At 35.3% G+C, this 20,225-nt stretch overlaps 1 protein-coding gene across 1 annotated transcript in view; it reads right to left on the reverse strand.

Moving 5' to 3' along the window:
• Positions 1 to 20,225, reverse strand: part of DPY19L2 (dpy-19-like 2 (C. elegans)) — a 92,281-nt gene that overhangs the window by 49,701 nt on the left and 22,355 nt on the right. Inside the window, exons 5-9 of the mRNA XM_010831143.1 lie at positions 18,167 to 18,287; positions 15,448 to 15,541; positions 12,421 to 12,478; positions 10,163 to 10,254; positions 4,901 to 5,000 (exon numbers count right to left, since the gene is read on the reverse strand). Of these exons, the coding sequence (XP_010829445.1) occupies positions 4,901 to 5,000; positions 10,163 to 10,254; positions 12,421 to 12,478; positions 15,448 to 15,541; positions 18,167 to 18,287 (465 nt within the window). The remainder of the gene's footprint in view (positions 1 to 4,900; positions 5,001 to 10,162; positions 10,255 to 12,420; positions 12,479 to 15,447; positions 15,542 to 18,166; positions 18,288 to 20,225) is intronic.

The following is a 20,225-nucleotide window of genomic DNA, read 5'->3' on the forward strand; positions in this document are numbered from 1 at the left end:
GGAGGAGAGAGGAGGGTTCAGGATGGGGAACACATGTATACCTGTGGTGGATTCATTTCAATATTTGGCAAAACCAATACAATATTGTAAAGTTTAAAAAAAAAAAAAGAATTCCAAAGAAATTTTTATTTCAAGAAGTACCAGTTGGAGATGGTTGATAACTTCCAAGTAACAACCAATTTACCTGAATATAGTTTCCGTGAATTTTGCTTACAACTTAATTGCTTGGAGCTTAAAGTACAGTTTTCTGGAAACGAGGCTATAAATTCAAATCTATTCAATGGATACCAGAGGACCAATGCTATCTTCACCCTAAAGAAACTTACTTGCTGGTGGTGTGGGGAAAAGGCAAGGACACAAATGTCTCAGCAAACCTCTTTTCAACACATTATCAAGTGCCTCATGGAGCAAGCTCAAGCAAGGCCACAGAACCTCAGAGTCACAGAATGCATAAATTGTTACAGGTTTATTCTATTGATCAACTACCCAGAACTCTATGATTTACCTGATAAAGAATTCAAAATTATTTTTGTGGAAACTCAATGAGCTACAAGAAAACACAGAAACACAATTCAATGAAATTAGGAAAACAGTATATGAACAACATGAGAAGATTAACAAAGAGATAAAAATTATTTTTAAAAGAACCAAACAAATTCTGGAACTGAAGAATTCAATCAATGAAATGAAAAATGCAACAGAGTATCAACATCAGAAGAGACCAAACAGCAGACAAAACAGTGAGTTAGATAGGAACTCTTGAAATACTCTATCAGAGGAGAACAAAGAAAAAAACAATGAAAAAACAGTGAAGAAAGCCTATGTGATCTATATGAAAACATCAAATGATCAAACATCAGAATCACTGGAGTTTTATGAGAAGAGAAGGAGAAGAGGTAGAAAGTTTATTTAAAGAAATAACAGTTGAGAACTTCCAAACCTACAAAGAAATCTGGACATTCAAGTTCACAAAGCTAATAAATCACCTGATCACTATGACTCAAAAAGACCTTCCCTAAAGCACACCATGATGAAACTGTCAAAAATCAGAGACAGAGAGAACCCCAAAAGCAGAAAGAAAAAAAAAGAAGTTGCCATTACACTATCAACTATAGAAATCAAAACAGTACAGTTCAGGAATAAATAATATACATACCAGTGGAACAGACTGAGTGGCCAGAAATAAACCCATGTATATACAGTCAACTAATATTTGACACAGAAACCAAGAATACTTAGGGGGAAAGATAATGTCTTAAATAAATGGTGGCAAGAAAACTGGATATTCTCATAAAATTGGACTTCTATCCACATCATTCACAAAAAATAATTAAAATGGATTTTAAAGACTTAAATATAAAACCAGATGCCACAAAACTTTTAGAAGAAAACCTGGGGAATAAGCTCCCTGACCTTGGTCTTTTCAATGATCTTTTGGATGGTAACACCAAAAACACAAGCAACAAAAGCAAAAATCAACAAGTGAAACTATATCAAATTAAAAAACCTCATGCACACCAAAAAAAAAAAAAAGAAAGAAAAGGCAACCTATGCAATGGGAGAAAATATCTGCAGAGCACATATTAGGTGAAAGATTAATATCCCAAATGCATAAAGAACTCCACAACTCAATAACAAAAAATGATTAAAAATTGGTAGAAGAAAAATGAATATTTTTTGAAAGAAGACATCCAATTGGCCAACAGATACATGAAAAGACACTCAACATCACTGCTGCTGCTGCTAAGTCACTTCAGTCGTGTCCGACTCTGTGCGACCCCATAGACGGCAGCCCACCAGGCTCCGCAGTCCCTGGGATTCTCCAGGCAAGAACACTGGAGTGGGTCGCCATTTCCTTCTCCAATGCATGAAAGAGAAAAGTGAAAGTGAAGTTGCTCAGTTTTTTCCAACTCTTAGCGACCCCATGGACTGCAGCCTACCAAGCTCCTCCACCCATGGGATTTTCCAGGCAAGAGTATTGGAGTGGGGTGCCATTGCCTTCTCCTCTCAACATCACTAACTATCAGGAAATGAAATCAAATCCACAATGAGATATCCGCTCACATGTATTAGAATGGCTATAATCAAGAAGACAAAAGAAAACAAATGTTGGTGAGGATGTGGAAGAAAGGGAACACTTGTGCATGCACTGTTGAGTTCAGTTCACTCACTCAGTCGTGTCTGACTCTTTGTGACCCCATGGACTGCAGCAAGCCAGGATTCCCTGTCCATTACTAAGTCCCAGAGCCTACTCAAACTCATGTCCATCACGTAAGTGATGCCATCCAACCATCCCATCCTCTGTTGTCCCCTTCTCCTCCTGCCTTCAATCTTTCCCAGGATCAAAGTCTTTTCCAACGAGTCGGTTCTTCACATCACGTGGCCAAACTATCGGAGTTTCAGCTTCAGAATCAGTCCTTCCACTGAATATTCAGGACTGATTTCCTTTAGGATTAACTGGTTGTATTGCATGCGCTGTTAGTAGAAATGTAAACTGGTGGAGCCACTATGGAAAACAGTATGGAGTTTCCTCAAAAAATTTAAAATACAACTACCATATGATCCAGCAATCCCACTTCTGGGTACATATTCCAGAGGAAATGAAAACAGAGTATTGAAGAGATCCCTGCACATCTATATTCACAATAGCCAAGGTATGAAAACAAACTAAGTGTCCATCAATAGATGAATGGATACAGAAGAAGTGTATACACACACACACTATGGAATAATACTCAACCATGAGAAAGAAGGAAATCCTGCCATTTGTGACAACACAGATGGACCTTGAGGGCATTATACTATGTGAGAGAATTCAGATAAAGACTAGGTTGGCCAAAAAGTTTGTTTGGTTTCTGGTAACTTCTCACAGGAAAAAAACCAAACGAACTTTCTGGCCAACTCAACACTCCATATCACCTTATGTGGAATCTAAAAAAGCCAAACTTGTCAAAACAGAGAGTAGAATGTTGACTGGGGGCTTGGGGGTAGGGGAATGAGAGAGATGTTGGACAAAGCGCATAAATTTGCAACTAGAAGATGAATCGCAGAGTCGGACACAACTGAGCGAGACTGAACTGAGAAGATGAGTAAGTCCTGGAGATCTAATGTACTGCAGAGTTATTATAGTCAATACTATACTAGATAAGTCACAGTTGCTAAGAGACTAGATCTTAAACGCTCTCACCACAAAAATGAAATAATAATTTTGTGACTTGATAGAGGTGTTAACTAACACTATGATACTAATCAGGTGATAATCATATTGTAATATAATAATGTATCAAATCAATACACTGTACACTTTAACTTTACAAAATGTTAATAATAGCTCAATAAAAAATTTAAAAAATAAAAGTCTAGTATATCTTTTGAATGGATAAAAAACCATTAAGGCAATATCAAAATTACCCAAAGAACTAAACAGTTTCATCAGCACCACTAAATTAATACACTTGCTTGCAAGGAAATGATGTACATTGGAAATCTATCCTACTATGTTGGCATATGCAAATAATGAAAACCATAGAAATTCCGTGTTATTAATAGTTATAGATCAAACATAAGGAAGTAAGGCAGAGTGAAGATTCTAAATATGCTTTAGACATGTGGCATAAACTAAATTGAGATTATAACTTCATTTTTTATAGACAATTCCACATACAAAAGATTCTTGGCAGAACTTCTCACTGCCAATAAAGAATGTCTTTACACATTATCAGTGTTTGTTAGCTAAGTGGAAAGGAGTTCTAACAAAAATTCATAGTAGGAAATTTCATCAAAATTGATCTTTTACTCTGCATCCCTGGTGGCTCAGATGGTAAAGAATCTGACCGCAGTGTGGAAGAACCAGGTTTGATCCCTGGGTCACGAAGATACCCCAGAGTAGGAAATAGCAACCCACTCCAGTATGCTTGGCTGGAGAATTCCATAGACAGAGGACCCTGGTGGGCTATAGTCCATGAGACCAGAAATAGCTGGCAAGAGACCACCTGATGCGAAGAGCTGACTCATTTGAAAAGACCCTAACGCACGAGATTGAGGGCAGGAGGAGAAGGGGACCACAGAGGACAAGATGGTTGGATGGCATCACCGACTCAATGGACATGAGTTTGGGTGAACTTCAGGAGTTGGTGATGGACAGAGAGGTCTGGTGTGCTGCGGTCCATGGGGTGCCTAAGAGTTGGACATGACTGAGCGACTGAACTGAACTGAGTGATGAACACTTTCACTTTCTGCTTCCCCAGCTCAGTTTCTTGACATTAATTACTTAGTTGTTTGGGGTAACAGGATATGGTCTCAGTTTACTCCATAATATCAAGATTAAAGCTCTGAGAAATGGTGTCCAGTAAGATTCTGCTCTTCAGACAAAAGAGCCAACATTTAGCTGGATTAGAAGCAGAAATCCCCTAGCATGAATAGTTTAAGTGGCCCTTATCACGTTACGCAGCTTGGCACCTAAAATGATTACTCAGGCAAAAGGAGAATCTACAGGTAGAATTACAGAGATCACTTCGAATACCAATAGGAAAAATTATGAATTAAAATAAGAGCAAAAATCCCATTTTACAGGTTGACCTTTAATATCGGCCTAACCAACACATTAACAGAAGGTAGGATTACGTAATTTTTAAAAAATCAAACATGTATGTCAACTTTATAATCATCCAATATTTTGAAAATCTATTAGGACACAAATATAATCATATTTAAAATTTCTCCAAAATAAAAAAGAACATTTATAAAAGAATGCATATATGTGTATAACTGAGTCACTCTGCTGTATAGCAGAAATTAGCACAGCATTGTAAATCAACTATACGTCAACAAAAAAATTTTTTCTATGGAAACAACCAAGTACATCTTGCATTCAACTTAAATAAGTTTAAAATCATCTTACCTGTGTAAAAAGTATAAACTGAGCAAATTGCCAGGGAAGCATAAAAGCAACATTGGAAAGGCAGAGTGCAATAAAGTGCCTTCTACTATTGTTCGTGGTCCTTAATGAAGAGAATTGACATCAATAAGTTTTACTATATATAAAAGTAGCCTATCATTGAACTGAAAGACTGGTTGCAAAATGTTAAAATCTAATGATCCCCTTACCTTTGATGTAAGATAACAAAATACAGTTAACTTTTAAAAACACATTAAAAAGAACAAAATATTTGAATTATAAAAATGCTTATAATAAAACAATCAAAATTAGAGCTTTAAATAAGATATTGTATCTAGTTTATCAGTAAGTATTTTAAACATATAGCACAATAATTACAGTCATTATTTTGTAGTTAACTTTTAATGGAGTATAATCCATAAAAATAATGAATCACACTTCTGTATACCTAAAACTAATACAATACTGTAAAACAACTATATTCAACTAAAATTTATTTTCCTTTAACGATGCATGACATTAGACATTTAATACTCCATCAAGAAGGTCAGAAAATAGAATGTGAACTGACTTTGCATACCTCAAGATATTTATATTATATGAGCAGCAGTAGCTTTCATATACCACCACTTTTAAGTTTTGAAAAATGTTAAGTGCTGGTGAAGTTATAAGCTAACGACTGAGAGAGAAATTTAAAGGTCATTTTCAACAATGACTTCAAAGGAATGATTCTGGAATACAGTTAAACTAATGCATATTGAAATTTAAATTGTCCATTTTTCAATTATGCGATGTATCAGTAACCAATACCTTTTGCCATATAAGACTTTAATATCTTTTAGAATATGAAAAAAAGAAATGCAAACATTTTGTGTAAATTATAAAACTGTTATTTTTCTAAAGGTGATACACTGTTATAATATGGTACATAAATTTTCAAAAGTAAAAATTTTAGTGATCACACTTTACTAATATAGCACAAAATATATTAAGTACTCAGTTATGGTTATAAAATAAAAATTACTTTTGACTAAAGTCCATTCTAAAGGAAATCAGTCCTGAATATTCATTGGAAAGACTGATGCTGAAGCTGAAACTCCAATACTTTGACCACCTGACGCAAAGAGCTCACTCATTTGAAAAGACCCTGATGCTGGGAAAGATTGAGGGCGGGAGGAGTAGGGGACGACAGAGGATGAGATGGTTGGATGGCATCACCGACTCAATGGACATGAATTTGAGTAAGCTCTGGGAGCTGGTGATGGACAGGGAGGCTTGGCGAGCTGTAGTCCATGGGGTCACAAAGAGTCGGACACAACTCAGTGACTAAACTGAACTGAACTGAAAGTATGGAGTATAACACGTGCATTCCAGCATACAATTCTAAGTGTTCTAATTCACATATTTCCTTCCATGAAATATCTGCCTGGCCAGACTAATATCACTTCAAAAAATTTAAACAAATGGAAAATAAATGGATAAAAATTAGATTCCCAAATCCAAATTCAATCCAAAAAACCCTTCCATGTACGTAAGGTAGTCTGCACCTTTTTAGAGGTTGTTACTACCCAGTTTCCCTTTATATATCTTCTTTAAGTGAACATATAAAGGGCTTTAAATGGCTACAAGACAGTGTGCTAAGTGCTCCATGGTTAAAGAGATAAATGTAGCATGGTCTCTGTTTTTCAGTGGCATTTTACTATATTAAGTGTATATTCAGACATTTGTGTATGTGTGCTGGATTAACAAGTTTATGGTTTCCAGAAATAAAGAAGATGCACACACATGATCTTAATATGGGCAAAATCTGAAGGGTACTAATAAGTGATCATTAATAATGATCACTATCCCATTTCTATAGGAGTTTGGAGGGGATAGTGATCACTATTTCATTCAGTGATAGATCTCAATAACATTCTATGAAACCTATCTATGTGATAAAGTTATTTATAGCATTCTACTATTTATGCTTCTGATGTTGTTGTTCAGACTTTCAAATTTTCTGACATGCTGATAACGTTAATCCCAACCAAAATATATTTCCAGGAAAATAAGATGAGATGAAACCTCGGTTAAACCTATAGAAATATCTGTAGTTCAGAAATAACATATGAACATAGATACTCCTTATCTAACTCAGAATTTCTCAAATTCATTTGTGCATCAAACACTTATTTCATGCTTCATCAATACCACAGATTGGAGAACAATGAGTCAGAGTACAAGAGGATTGAGGGGAGAAAGTATTAGCTTCTCAAAACCCTTTGAATCTTTCTTGTTGTTCAGCGGCTATGTCATGTTCGACTCTGACCCCATGGATTGCAGCACTCCAGGCCTCCCTGACCCTCACTATCTCCTGGAGTTTGCCCAAGTTCACGTCCACTGAATGAATTGGTGCTGGCACCCATTTCATCCTCTGTCTCCCTCTTCTCCTTTTGCCTTCAATCTTTCCCAGCACCAGGGTCTTTTCCAATGAGTCTGCTCTTTTCACCAGGTGGCCAAAGTACTGGAGTTTCAACTTCAGCATCAGTCCCTCCAATGAGTATTCAGGATTGATTTCCTTTAGGACTGACTGGTTTGATCTCCTTACTATCCAAGGGACTCTTGGGAGTCTTCTCCAATACCACAGTTCAAAAGCATAATATCTTTGGTGCTCTGCCTTCCTTATGGTCCACCTCTCATATCTGTACATGACTATTGGAAAGAACATGGCTTTGACTATATGGACCTTTGTCAGCAAAGTGATGTCTTTGCTTTTTAATACACTGCCTAGATTTGTCATAACTTTCCTTCCAAGAAGCAAGCTTCTTCTAATTTCAAGGCTGCAGTCATCATCTGCAGTGATTTTTAGAGCCCAAGAAGAGGAAAATTTGCCACTGCTTCCACTTTTCCCCCTTCTATTTGTCATAAAGTGATGGGACCAGATGCCATGACCTTGGGTTTTTGTTTTTTTTTTAATGCTGAGTGTTAAGCCAGTTTTTTCACTCTCCTTTCACCCTCATCAAGAGGCTCTTTAGTTCCTCTTCACTTTCTGCCATTGGAGTGGTATCACAGCTTATATGAGGCTGTGAGTATTTCTCCTGGCAATCTTGATTCCAGCTTGTAACTCATCCAGCCCAGCATTTTGCATTATGTACTCTGCACATAAGTTAAATAAGCAGGGTAACAATATGCAGGCTTGTCATACTCCTTTACTAATTTTGAACCAGTCAGTTTTTCCATGTAAGGTTCTACCTGTTGTAGGTTTCTCAAGAGACAAGTAAGATGGTCTGGTATTCCCATATGTTTAAGAATTTTCCACAGTTTGTTTAGACCCACATAATAAAAAGTTTTAGTGTAGTCAGTGAAACAGAAATACATGTTTTTCTGGAATTCCCTTGCTTTCTCCATGATCCAATGAATGTTGGCAATTTGATCTCTGGTTCCTTTGCCTTTTCTAAACCTAGCTGGTACATCTGGAAGTTCTCAATTCATGTACTGCTGAAGCCTACCTTAAAGGATTTTAAGCATAAGCTTACTAGCAGGGAAAGTGAGCACAGTTGTCCAGTAGTTTGAACATTTTTCAACACAGACCTTCTTTGGAATTGGGATGAAGACTTACCTTTTCCAGTCTGGTGGCCACTACTGGGTTTTCCAAATTTGCTGACATATTGAGTGCAGTAGTTCAACAGCCTTATCTTTTAGGATTTGAAATAGTTCAGGAATTCCATCACCTCCACTGCTTTATTGGTAGTGTCCAACTACTCAGTCATGTCCAACTCTTTGCGACGCCATGGAATTCTCTAGGCCAGAATACTAGAGTGGGTAGCCTTTCCCTTCTCCAGGGGATCTTCCTGACCCAGGAATAGAACTGGGGTCTCCTGCATTGCAGGTGGATTCTTTACCAATTGAGCTATCAGGGAAGCCCCTTATTGGTAGCAATGCTTCCTCAAGCCCACTTGACTTCACACTCCAGGGTGTCTGGCTCTAGGTGAATGACCACAGCTTTATGGGCATCTGGGTCATTAAGACCTTTTTTGTACAGTTCTTTTGTGTATTCTTGCCACCACCTCTTTTTAATCTCTTCTGACTCTGTTAGGTCTTTACCATTTCTGTCCTTTATCGTGCCCATCCTTGGATGAAATGTTCCTTTGATATCTTCAATTGTTTTGACGAGATCTCCAGTCTTTCCCATTCTATTGTTTTCTTCTATTTCTTTGCATGTTCAATGAAGAAGCCTTCTTGTCTCTCCCTGCTAGTCTCTGGAACTCTGCATTCAGTTGGGTATATCTTTCCCTATCTCCCTTGCTTTCTGCTTCTCTTCTTCCTTCAGCTATTTGTAAAGCCTCCTCAGACTGCCACTTTGCCTTCTTGCATTTCTTTTTCTTTGGGATGGTTTTGGTCACTGTCTCCTGTATGAACCTCCGTCCATAGTCCTTCAGGCACTCTGTTCAGTAGATCTAATCCCTTGAATCTGTTGTCACCTCCACTGTATAATCATAAGGGATTGGATTTAGGTCATACCTGAATAGCCTAGTAGTTTTGCCACCTTTCTTTAGCTAAAGCCTGAATTTTCCTATAAACAGCTGATGATCTCAGCCACAGTCAGCTCCAGGTCTTGTTTTTGCCAACTGTATAGAACTTCTCGATCTTCAGCTGCAAAGAATACAATCAATCTGATTTTGGTATTGACCATTTAGTGATGTCCATGTATAGAGTCATCTCTTGTGTTGTTGGAAAAGGGTGTTTGCTGTCACCAGTACATTCTCTTGGCAGAATTCAGTTAGGCTTTGTCCTGCTTCTTCATTTTGTGCTGCAAGGCCAAACTTGCCTGTTATCCTAGGTATCTCTTGACTTCTTACTTTTGCATCCCAATCCCCTATGATGAAAAGGACATCTTTTATGTTGTTAGTTCCAGAAGGCCTTGTAGGTCTTCATAGAACTGGTCAACTTCAGCTTCTTCAGCATCAGTGGTTGGGACATAGACTCAGATTACTGTGATGCTGAATGGATTACTGTGATACTTGAAACTTTACCAAATATATATGATCACATACATATTGGTTTATTAAAACATAATGTAATTATCTAAAATCTGTAGCCTAAACTATTTTAAGTGGAAAGCAATTTTTTTTACATAGTGATTTTAGATTTTTTTTAAACTGGACACAATTTTGAATAATATTTAAAAACTGAACCTAAATTTAGTATTAACTATAACAATAGGTTGAAGTAATTTTGAGAAACTCATAATGTGTCTAGATTTGTTTTACAAATTAAAATTACCTGAGAATCACAGTTAAGATGTACATCTGAAGTACAAGAAATGGATATGAAAAACTTTCCCGGAGAGGTGGTGTCCACATCACCCGAGTGGCCTGAAATCAATAAAATGCTTACTTTACTCTATGTTCCATTGCAATAAACATCATTAATTAATAATCATGGGTAGGTTGGCCTTGGCTGGTCTTAGTAATTTTCGTATTAGGCTTATTTATTTCTGAATACCTGTATAGCTTCTCAGTTTTTGAAGTACTCTTATAGGACATAGTCACTAGGTAGAGAGCCATTAACTACCAAGTCCAGAAACAAGTGAAAGATAGATCAGGTCAAATGTAAGGACACCCAAAGGACAAAGAAGATGATAGGGTTAGGAGCAGTGAGGATTCTGCGAACAACAAGCCAGATCCACATTCCAGCTCTGCAGTGATAACTGTGGCACCCCAGGGCTTTGGGATTTATGCGTGCTCAGAAAAAAATAAACAAATGTCACCTAGGGCATTCACAAACACCAAGAGTTTGTACATGACAAGTATAATGAGTACAGACATACTCTATAAATAATTAAGATTGTCTTTGAATTTGTGAAATATACCTTTGGAAGAGTTAACTGCAAACTTCTAAAAACAACAAGGAGTATTTGGGAATCACTGATATGATGTTTATAATGTAAGTGTTAATTATCAATAAATTTCATACAGTCTTTAAAACTATTTTCAAGACAAATGGGACTGGGATCTCATGGACTGTAGCCAGTCAGGCTCCTCTGTCCATGGAACTCTGCAGGCAAGAATACTGGAGTGGGAAGCCATTCTCTTCTCCAGAAAATCTTCCCAACCCAGGGGTTGAACTGGGGTCTCCAGCGCAGCAGGCAAATTCATTACCATCTGAGCCACCAGGTAAACCCAGATAAATGGATGGCAATAGTATATAATAGTATATAAAATTTTGTATATAAATATACAAAAAATATAAAATAGTATATAAAATTTTGTATAAAGAATTTTATATAAAGAATTCTGAAATTCTAGAAAAGAATCTAAACTCTTATAACCTTGCAAGAGTCTTAAAATTCATTGCTCTTCCTACAGGAAACCAAATTGTAAACCTTGGAAGATGAATTACACACAATATGTATAAGAAGATTAAAACATAATGCATACTCAAAAGAAAAGCCTTGTCTTTGCATAAGGACAAGACACATTGTTTTTGTATAACACATTGTTGACTGACAATATATTTAAGTTAATACATTTAAGATATTTATGTATAATTTTATGCTTCCCTTCCCAAGTGGCGCTAGTGGGAAACAACCTGCCTGTCAATGCAGGAGATGTGAGATACAGGCTCGATCCTTGAGTCGGGAAGATCCCCTGGAGGAAGGCACGGCAACCTACTCTAGTATTGGAGAATCCCATGGACAGAGGAGCCTGGCAGACTACAGTCCATAGGGTCACACACAGTCAGACATAACTGAAGCGACTTAGCACACATTGGTCTAACTGATTTTTTAAAAAATAACTGCGTATCTACTTCTCCCAACGTAATGAATACAGACTTCTATCCTATATAATCTCTGCCATAAGATATTACATATTTTGATTCCAAAAACTAGCAGTCAAGATTCTTCCACTTTTCACTGCCAAAACCTCAGCATCTAACACAGAACCTGGCACACATTTTATACTTGTTTTGTTGAATGAATCTATCATATTCTAAATAAGTTTTCACGAGCTCTTTTTAGGTGAATCCTGTTTTGGTGGACTGAGTTACTAAGTTAATTTCTGTTTTGAATTCAGCTTATTAAAAGGATCATGAAATAATAGAAGTGAGGTTTTAGAGCCAGAGAGAAGGATAAGAGGAAACCCAGCTTCATCATGGAGTCAATGTGGAATCTTGACTTTGTAATTTAACTGCTCCAAATTTCAATTTCATATCTTCTACTATGAAGATATCAACCACCTCTCCAAAAAGTCTGATGGAAGTATATGAGATAATGTATATAAGGTGCCTGAACTCAACAAGTATAATATTTCCTTTTTCTACAAAATATATGTAACACATATACATGTTAAAAACCAGGCAAGATATTTTACATCATAAATTCTAATTACTATGTAAAAATGTGGATCAACATGATTAAAATAACAACTTACAACACAACGTTCTTTAAAATATTGCAAAGTCCTAAGTAAGATACAATTAAATACTACTTTAATATACTGCCCCTTCTATTTCTAAAAATTATTTTCTAGAAAACAAACCTCTCCATGGTTGAAAAAGTAGCATAAAACTGTAATTATACCTCCAAGTTGAGTCCCACTGTAAAAAAAATATATATACAATCAAAATTCATGTAAAATACAGTGACTTTTTCACAAAATTATTTTAGATTTTAAAATGGCACAATACTAAACCATATAAAATAACAATAAAAATTGCAAAAGTACTCATGTAGTTGATGTTTTACTCTTGAATGTATAAGGATCCAAAGTATAGATATAAAGTAGTCTGAATCTTACAATTTATTGTATTTAAAATATTTTCTAAGTATAATTTAGATGTGAATATAAAATATTTTTTAACACAGGCCAGCATTTTAGAGTGTATATACTCCATTCTTTGAATATTCTGAGTGGAGGAAAATTTTTGTCATCAAATTGGATATCAGTGACTGAAAGATGAAGAGTCCAACAGTTTCATTTAGCAGTAACTGAACCATCTTCTAAGTCACTTCAGTCGTGTCTGACTCTGTGCGACCCCAGAGACGGCAGCCCACCAGGCTCCCCCATCCCTGGGATTCTCCAGGCAAGAACACTGGAGTGGGTTGCCATTTCCTTCTCCAATGCATGAAAGTGAAAAGTGAAAGTGAAGTCGCTCAGTCATGTCCGACCCTCAGCGACCCCATGGACGGCAGCCTAGCAGGCTCCTCCGTCCATGGGATTTTCCAGGCAGGTATTGGAGTGGGGTGCCATTGCCTTCTCCGAACCGAACCATCTAAACTACTGCAAATATTCTTTGCTGAGTCCCAACGAACAACATTGTAGAATATAAAACTCAGATCAAGGATGCCTGATAATTATCAAAGATGAAGAACCATTTCTTAAGGTTGCCTTTCTTTAAAGTATTGTTCATCATTATACACACAACTTCACACTCTCAAGACAAATACTGGTTTAGTGACTGAAAAAAGGAGAAGAATGAGTTCAGCAAAACAAGCAGAGGAAAGCCAGTTGGAAGTAATTTACCTTGAAGAGATTTTCACTAAGGGAAATTCAAAGGGCACACTTTGGAGAAGGAATTGAGAGGAAGAAGGTATGAGAAGCAAGAATAAATGCTGCATATAGAAACTAGAAACATGTAGATAAATCTAAAGAAGACTCGACAACATAAAAGAAACAGTGGTGACTACTGTGGAGGGGTACTATAAGTACTAAACTTCTAATTATTATAATTAGAATAATTATAAGATGCTAGGAACTGTTTTCAAGTACAACGTTCTAAATTCCTTGTATTGATCAAAAAGAAGAGGAAAGATATCAATCAATTTTAGACTTGGTCAAGTTAAATATGCATGTTTAAGTTTTATCTTTAACCACCAAAAGAATAGAAACAGAATACCTGTGTCCCAAGTTAGTGCCCACAGGGGAAGAGAAATAGAAAATTTCTCCCCAAATCCCTATTTCTTTTGTTCCTCATATGCCATAGTTTCTAGTCTCCTCACAATTTTGGTGATACTTTTATAGTCAGCATATGTTATATCTACATATCCTTCTTAAAGACTGGAGCTTAATAAAGTATTGATATCCTGGAACTGTGTAACTAATTTACAGAAGACTGTCACCTCATGGGTAGCTTTCCTAATGAAAAATACTAAGTTTTAAAATGTCTTGGTCTAGTGTAAAATTTTCCAAATTTGAAAAAAGTATAATAAATACAAACTATTGTTTAAAATAGAACATCTTAAAGCCTGTGAGCGTAATCTAAAAGCAATTCTTTTCCCTCAAAATACTGATGAGTTTATATATTTTTCTATATAGCATACATATGGAAAAGTGCATTAAGGTTTTCAGATAGTTTACAGAACACTTATAAAGTGAATATTCTTTTAACCACCATATGTCGCTGAAATAGAAAACAGATCACATCCTGACACCTCACATGCCATCCCTTGAGACAGGCACTATCCTGAGTTTTGAAATTACCAACATAACTGCTTCTATATGCATCATACTATCATTTACTTTTAGCTGTATTCAAACTTTATACAAATATAATTTTGCAGTATTTTCAAATCTTGTACCTGCTTTGATTCATTCAACATTATATTTGTAAGATTTTTTTCCACGTTGATGTTTGTACCTATAGCTCATTCATTCTCACTGTTGTATAATATTTCCCTATACTAATAAACTTACAATGTGTACATTTCTCTGTGGAGGGATGTTTAAGTTGTTTTTAGTTTGGAGTTACTACAATGATGTTATGTTATTGTACATACTTTCTGGTGTACATGTAGAAGAGTTTCTTAGGCATATTTACTTCAAACTGGAATTGCTGAATTATAAGGTATATACATCTTCAAATGATTAGATAATGCACAATGTTTTTCCAAAATAGTTGTACTAATTGATATGTCCACCAACCGGGGATAAAAGTTCCTGTTGTCAATTTTCCCAACCCAGGGATTGAACCCAGGTCTCCTCCTTTGCAGGCAGATTCTTTACCATCTGAGCCAGCAGAGAAGCCCTTTGTCAATCTAGTAGATGTGAGATAGTATCTCACTGTGGTTAAAATGAGTATTTTCCTGATAATTAATATGGTGATCAACTTTATATACGTTTGTTGGCAATCCGGAACTCTTCTGGAAGATGTCTTTCCATATTTTTTCCAGTTTTCAATTGGGTGGTCTTATTTTGTCTACCTCCTAGACTATAAATTCCATAAGGACAGGGATTATTTGTTTTTGTATTCCTAGCTCCTATAGAATAGTGCTCTCAGTCACAGCAGGCATCTAATAATAATTGTCAAATTAATGAGCGTAAGTTTGGATACCACATCCATAAGTCTGGATTACCCTACAAGGATAAAAAGGAGGCCTTTTAATATCTTAATGACTTTATTTTAGTGACTAGCTCTAGTTTGAGGCTGCGTATTTGGCTAAACTTTTGAAAAAAATAAAATCTGAAAGTTTCCATCTGTTAGTCAATTAATCTTGTTAATTATCCTTTTAATTTAATCAACAAATGTCAGAAAGTCCACCGAAATATCTTTTAATACAGTAATCTTACCTCAGGTAAGCACCATACATGAAGAACAATCCCATCATTATTCCATTTAAAATAAAAATCACACCAACATAAAAGCAAGCAGGGTCTCCCAATCCTTTGAAAAGACACAGATTATTAAGTATTTAATGAGTAAATGACTATATAGCAATTGAGCATAATTATCTCAGTGTTTTGTAATCAAGAGCTCATGAATTAGCTGAAAGCTCTGTGGCTCAGACTGCTGCTCTATTTAATAGTTACATTAGTACTTTCCCCATACATGAGGTATTATTGGTTACATTCGTATTTTTCTCCACCGAAGTATTATCATACTGTAATGATTAGTTGGTGCTGCATTTTATTTAGGTGATGCTCCTATTGTTCAGTGTCTAGAACTGTCTGTAGAGTTACTTGATAAATCACAAGAGAAAATCCACTACATTAATTTTATCCTGGATGACTAAGATACGGCCCCTGACCTTAAGGCGCAGCTTTAGTCTATGGGAGATAAACTGATCCATTACTGTGTATAGCCAGGACCATAATACTTAATACATTCCATGTATAAACACCATGTACATGGGATATACTGACACAGACATAATCCACTAGGTGCTTTTCCACTATCATCTCGCATAATACTCAGAACAAATCTTTGAAATTACCTGGTGTGAAAATAACGTTTTTCAGTGGCTGAGAAAACAACACAGAAAACTTAACCTGCCAAAAGTTATTTAGGTAACTGGTGGAGCCAGGATTTGAGGGCTAGCCTTTCTGATTTCTTCTACTTCTCTGATCATTCCTTTTTAGTCTGTCCTAATAATTCCTCTTCCTATACACACTCTCCTTCAACGTTGGACTGCTTTAGGATCTGTCATATGCCCTCTTCTTTTCTAAGTCTGCATGTTCTCCTTAAGGAAATTCTTTCACTTCTGTGGTTCCAATTACCATCTACATACAGAAGATGCCAAGTCTACATTCAAATGAGAACTGTCTTTTTCCTGTATGTATGTACATAGGTAGCCACTTGACATCTCTACTTTGGAATCTCTCAGATACTTCAAATTAATGAACTAATTCAAACCTGCTATTTTTATAATGTTTCTTACCAATTTGAATGGAAGGATTCAATTACTTAAGCCAGAAGCCTAACAATATTACATAAATCAGCCTCTTTCCTCTTTCCCATCAATCATCAAATCCTTTCATTTCTGCTTTCTCCTCTCTCTAAAATCCATTCATTTTCCAGTAAATCACTTGCTGAGAGCAAAATAGTTTCCTACCTGGACTCACTGAATTCACTTTTGTCCTTTACTAATTATCTTTTCCATGTAATTGCCAAAATCATGTTTTAAAAGTAAAAATCTGTCAAAATTCTTATAATATCCTCAGCCAGTAAATGGTTCTTCATTATCTGACTCTTGTTTACATTCCAAACATCATTTCACACCATGTTTTCTTCTCTAACTGCTCAACAAAGTCTAGCTTTCTTTCAATTCTCTCTTGCTTCAGAACTTCAGAATATGCTGGTCCCTATTCTCGAAACACTTCTCTTATCCTCAGCAATTTTATTTCCTTGTTTGTAATATCCACCACAGTTGTACCTGCTAACATCCCTCTTAAGCTGTAAAATCTATGCTGGTAAGGCCCCATGTTTACCAGGTTTATCTTAGGGTCCCAAGTGCCAATACTAACCTATCACTTGGTGGCAACTTAATAAATACCATAATAACATATATAAGGTGATTTTTTTCCCATCCCTCGAAAAGGTTCTACCTTCCATGTTGGCCAAATCTCTCATTTTATGAGACATTCTCTCAATTCCTTTGAACAAAAAAGTTTAAATGTCCTCAAATATCCTCTACCACCACTGTTTTAGATATTATAAAGACCATCTGAGGGAATCAGTAAAAATGTAAGGGAAACATGAAAATACAGATTTAGGATATATTCTGAGAACAGAATGTGATTGCACACAAGTTAATAGAAAAATATATATATATAAAACAATGTTGTAGGGAATATGAAAAAGAAAAAACAACTATGTAAGTGTTCTGCAAGTAGATACATGTGATTGCAAATAAAAGTTTCAAGGTACAGCATCATACTTCATACAACATCATACATATAGATAGTAACAGTGCTAAATCACAAATATCTTGAATAGCAATGACAATTACAGATTCTGTAAAACTGTTAAATGATTCTAAAAGTGGTTCTCTGACAGAAATACTAACATAGAAGATGTATATGAAGAACTATTCGTGGACTGTGAGAGCACAAAAAAGTAGAACTTCTAAAGTAACCTATTATTATATATGTCTTATTTTTAAATATTTATGCATGACTAAATTTTTACATTAACTTTATTAACTATTACAGATAGAACTGTGACTACTTGATCTACATCCCCCAAATTTACATATTCAAGCCACCTCAGAAACTTTTCTGTACCTTCTGAAATGAAGGAATGTCTTATAATCAGTATGACCTTACATAGATATATATTAATATTCAAATTAAATTCCAAATTAATACTCATGTTAGTAAGTACACTGCCTTCTCAAAAAATTATTTTAAAAGGTAAAGGTAAATATTTAGGTGAATCAGTTCTATAATGTTTTTAAAGAAAAAAATCAATCATAGTAATTTATAATAATTCTTAGAGAGTCATAATATTATAAAATGTTTACGTAAACATTAGTGACAATATACAGCAGCATTTTAGGAAGAAACATGCCTTCACAGCTTTGAACTTCATTTAGAGGTTCTATTCTGGTCACGTTCCAGCAGGTCTTAGTTTCTAACCCAAATAAATTCATTATTCCCACAAATGTGCGATAGCAGAAGGCTATAATCACCTAAAAAAGATAAAATAAAAAAGATAATAGATATACATTATCTTTATAATTATTCCAAAATATCATTTTATGATGGCTGCCTTTAACATTATAAACTTTGATGAATTTATTTAAATCATTTCATGTGGGAAACAGTCATTTAAAAAACTTTATATATACACACACACTATAAAGTTGTGTATTACTGAGTAATGCACAGCTACACAATTTATGTTGTGACTGACATCTCTATAATATAGTCCTTTAAACAACTGAAACAGAATAGTAGCTGTAAAATCAAGCATTAAGTATATAATTAAAATATGAAGATAATTAATAGCAAACATACAAAGCTTTACAGGAGTATTTTATAACATTTCTCTTAGGCCCTTGAACTTATTCTCTTCATAGTCTAAAAACCAACTCATAGTCTATAAAACAACTGCACGTGGACTAATAGCTCCTATGCCCATTAAGCATTAACATTTGATTAAGCAGATTTAATTAACCAATCCTTCCCAATCTGAAATCTGCCTTAAAATTTTTAAAGACAAAGGAAATTAGCAACAAAAAATTACAAAAAAGTGCTGATTCCTGGGAGATTGTTTTAAAAAAATAATTTTATAGATTTGAGAAAAATAATGCAGATCACTGTGTGGGGGGGTGGGGGCGAGTTAAAAAATAAAGACTTCAAAGGGAAAGTAAAAATAACCTAGAACTGACTACTTTTACTATTTTGGTGACCATCCTTCCAGTTTCTCCCTAGGCACAAGACAATTAGCTAGTGTCACTGGGGCTTCCTTGTGGCACTAGTGACAAAGAACCTGCCTGCCCATGAAGGTTAGACGTAAGAGATGTAGGTTCGATCCCTGGGTTGGGAAGATCCCCTGGAAGAGGGCACAGCAACCCGCTCCAATATTCTTGCCGAGAGAATCCCATGGACAGAGAAGCCTGACAGGCTGCAGTCCATAGTGTCACACAGGGTCGGACATGACTGAAGCGACTTAGCACACACACATGCAGAGTTATTCACTGTACAATAAATATTATACAAGTAGTTAATGTAATACACATCAGTAAATATCATAAACAACTTTTCACGTATAATATAGATTTACTATATCACTTAATTTTGTAAAACTGACATTCTGCTAAAATTTATAACTTCTTGTGTATTTTTCACAAATGTACAAAAATTTGCCACATTAAATGTTTGTGAAAAATCTAGAATTATACTCCTTTATGAGATGTCATTCAATATAGGAAGAAAGCATGACTTTGAAGTCAAAATAAACAAAAAATTCTGATTCTGAAAGTTACAGTTTCTATGGTGTGAAATAATCCTTCAGCCTCTGAACCTCAGCCACCTCATCTCTAAAATGACATTTATGACCATCTTACAAGAGTGATGGGAGATTAGAGCTTACATATATAAGTGCTGGCATAGAGTAAGCATTAAATGCCTTTTCCCTTTTAAAACACATTTTCACACTCATGTTTTAAGATGAAAAATTAATCTCCCTGTGAACACAAAGTATGGACATTTACTTCAACACTGAAGTACCACATAAGGCTGCAAGCAAATTTAAGTGTTCTCTATATTGTATCTATGCGATATGAAAATAAGACTGGACGAGTCCTTGTTGGCTGTCATTTACATGCTTTCAAGTTTTAAAAATGAATGAACAACATTATCATGATTGTTTTTTCATAACATCAAAGAAACTGAAAATTGTACAAATTATTCAATAAATTTTTTGATAAGCAAAATGAAAAAACTAGCTAATGTTTTAGAGACCATACTGATGGAAATTAGTGGAACAAAAAACAGATTTAATGATATAAAACTCTAAAAATAACTCAAAACTAAAAATAATTATCAAACACTGGAAGAACTTGGCCTAGTCTGATAAGCTAAATCCTTATCTTATTTACACAGAGTAAGTCAACATTAACTAA

Source organism: Bison bison, unplaced genomic scaffold, assembly GCF_000754665.1.
Source record: "Bison bison bison isolate TAMUID 2011002044 unplaced genomic scaffold, Bison_UMD1.0 scf7180017864525, whole genome shotgun sequence".
In the NCBI taxonomy this organism is placed as follows: Eukaryota; Metazoa; Chordata; class Mammalia; order Artiodactyla; family Bovidae; genus Bison; species Bison bison.